Raw genomic sequence first — 3167 nt, forward strand, 5'->3', positions numbered from 1 at the left:
ATTATTCCCCAAATACTCCCTATTATTCCCCAAATACTCCCAGAATATTGGCTATTATTCCCCAAATATTCCCCACCATTGGCTTTTATACCACAAATATCCCCAAATATTGGCTAATATTTCCCAAGCAATGGCCATTATTCCCAGAATACTCCCAAATATTGGCTAATATTCCCCAAACACTATTATTATTCCCCAAATATTCCCCACCATTGGCTTTTATACCACAAATATCCCCAAATATTGGCTAATATTTCCTAAGCAATGGCTATTATTCCCAGAATACTCCCAAATATTGGCTAATATTTCCTAAGCAATGGCTATTATTCCCAGAATACTCCCAAATATTGGCTAATATTTCCTAAGCAATGGCTATTATTCCCAGAATACTCCCAAATATTGGCTAATATTTCCTAAGCAATGGCTATTATTCCCAGAATACTCCCAAATATTGGCTAATATTTCCTAAGCAATGGCTATTATTCCCAGAATACTCCCAAATATTGGCTAATATTTCCTAAGCAATGGCTATTATTCCCAGAATACTCCCAAATATTGGCTAATATTTCCTAAGCAATGGCTATTATTCCCAGAATACTCCCAAATATTGGCTAATATTTCCTAAGCAATGGCTATTATTCCCAGAATACTCCCAAATATTGGCTAATATTTCCTAAGCAATGGCTATTATTCCCAGAATACTCCCAAATATTGGCTAATATTTCCTAAGCAATGGCTATTATTCCCAGAATACTCCCAAATATTGGCTAATATTTCCTAAGCAATGGCTATTATTCCCAGAATACTCCCAAATATTGGCTAATATTTCCTAAGCAATGGCTATTATTCCCAGAATACTCCCAAATATTGGCTAATATTTCCTAAGCAATGGCTATTATTCCCAGAATACTCCCAAATATTGGCTAATATTTCCTAAGCAATGGCTATTATTCCCAGAATACTCCCAAATATTGGCTAATATTTCCTAAGCAATGGCTATTATTCCCAGAATACTCCCAAATATTGGCTAATATTTCCTAAGCAATGGCTATTATTCCCAGAATACTCCCAAATATTGGCTAATATTTCCTAAGCAATGGCTATTATTCCCAGAATACTCCCAAATATTGGCTAATATTTCCTAAGCAATGGCTATTATTCCCAGAATACTCCCAAATATTGGCTAATATTTCCTAAGCAATGGCTATTATTCCCAGAATACTCCCAAATATTGGCTAATATTTCCTAAGCAATGGCTATTATTCCCAGAATACTCCCAAATATTGGCTAATATTTCCTAAGCAATGGCTATTATTCCCAGAATACTCCCAAATATTGGCTAATATTTCCTAAGCAATGGCTATTATTCCCAGAATACTCCCAAATATTGGCTAATATTTCCTAAGCAATGGCTATTATTCCCAGAATACTCCCAAATATTGGCTAATATTTCCTAAGCAATGGCTATTATTCCCAGAATACTCCCAAATATTGGCTAATATTTCCTAAGCAATGGCTATTATTCCCAGAATACTCCCAAATATTGGCTAATATTTCCTAAGCAATGGCTATTATTCCCAGAATACTCCCAAATATTGGCTAATATTTCCTAAGCAATGGCTATTATTCCCAGAATACTCCCAAATATTGGCTAATATTTCCTAAGCAATGGCTATTATTCCCAGAATACTCCCAAATATTGGCTAATATTTCCTAAGCAATGGCTATTATTCCCAGAATACTCCCAAATATTGGCTAATATTTCCTAAGCAATGGCTATTATTCCCAGAATACTCCCAAATATTGGCTAATATTTCCTAAGCAATGGCTATTATTCCCAGAATACTCCCAAATATTGGCTAATATTTCCTAAGCAATGGCTATTATTCCCAGAATACTCCCAAATATTGGCTAATATTTCCTAAGCAATGGCTATTATTCCCAGAATACTCCCAAATATTGGCTAATATTTCCTAAGCAATGGCTATTATTCCCAGAATACTCCCAAATATTGGCTAATATTTCCTAAGCAATGGCTATTATTCCCAGAATACTCCCAAATATTGGCTAATATTTCCTAAGCAATGGCTATTATTCCCAGAATACTCCCAAATATTGGCTAATATTCCCCAAAAATTCCCCACCATTGGCTTTTATACCACAAATATTCCCAAATCTTGGCTAATATTCCCTAAACACTATTATTATTCCCCAAATATTCCCAAATATTGCCTAATATTCCCCAAGCAATGGCTATTATTCCCAGAACACTCCCAAATACTGGCTAATATTCCCCAAATATTGGCTAATATTCCCCAAGCAATGGCTATTATTCCCAGAACACTCCCAAATACTGGCTAATATTCCCCAAATATTGGCTAATATTCCCCAAGCAATGGCTATTATTCCCAGAACACTCCCAAATACTGGCTAATATTCCCCAAATATTGGCTAATATTCCCCAAGCAATGGCTATTATTCCCAGAACACTCCCAAATACTGGCTAATATTCCCCAAATATTGGCTAATATTCCCCAAGCAATGGCTATTATTCCCAGAACACTCCCAAATACTGGCTAATATTCCCCAAATATTGGCTAATATTCCCCAAGCAATGGCTATTATTCCCAGAACACTCCCAAATACTGGCTAATATTCCCCAAATATTGGCTAATATTCCCCAATACAGGCGAATATTCCCCAACGTTCCCTTTTGCTCCTCAAATACTCCCATCTATTCCCCCACCCTTGCTGTTTTACCCCCCAGCTGAAGCCCCAGACCTCCCCCCCATGCTGTCCCAAGGGATATCCCAAGGGATGTCCCCAGGGATGTCCCCAGGGATGTCCCCACCCTGCTGACCTTTCGTGCCAGGTGCTTGAAGTCCTCGGTGGTGGTGATGCGCCCGGCCTTGCAGTCGGGTTTGCGGTAGGGGTTGAGGCACTGCACGATGAACTGGGACATCTGTGGGGAGGTGGCACTGTCACCCTGGCCCCAGCCCCAGCCCGGGGTGACGTGTGCCCCCCAGGGACCCCCCCAACCCCACTAGGATCCCCCCCTTGGTGGCCCCGCTACAACGTCAGATCAACCGCACGGGGCGGTGAACACAACACCCCGAGTGTCCCCTGGGTCATGTCACCTGTGAGCACCAACAGCCCCAACAGTCCCA

General features: G+C 39.8%; 1 protein-coding gene across 1 annotated transcript in view; it reads right to left on the reverse strand.

The window, feature by feature from the left end:
* Nucleotides 1-3167, reverse strand: part of SETD2 (SET domain containing 2) — a 57210-nt gene that overhangs the window by 1606 nt on the left and 52437 nt on the right. Inside the window, 1 exon segment of the mRNA XM_009996798.1 lies at nt 2861-2962. Within this exon segment, the coding sequence (XP_009995100.1) occupies nt 2861-2962 (102 nt within the window).

Source organism: Chaetura pelagica, unplaced genomic scaffold, assembly GCF_000747805.2.
Source record: "Chaetura pelagica isolate M959 unplaced genomic scaffold, ChaPel_1.0 scaffold284, whole genome shotgun sequence".
NCBI classification, from domain to species: domain Eukaryota; kingdom Metazoa; phylum Chordata; class Aves; order Apodiformes; family Apodidae; genus Chaetura; species Chaetura pelagica.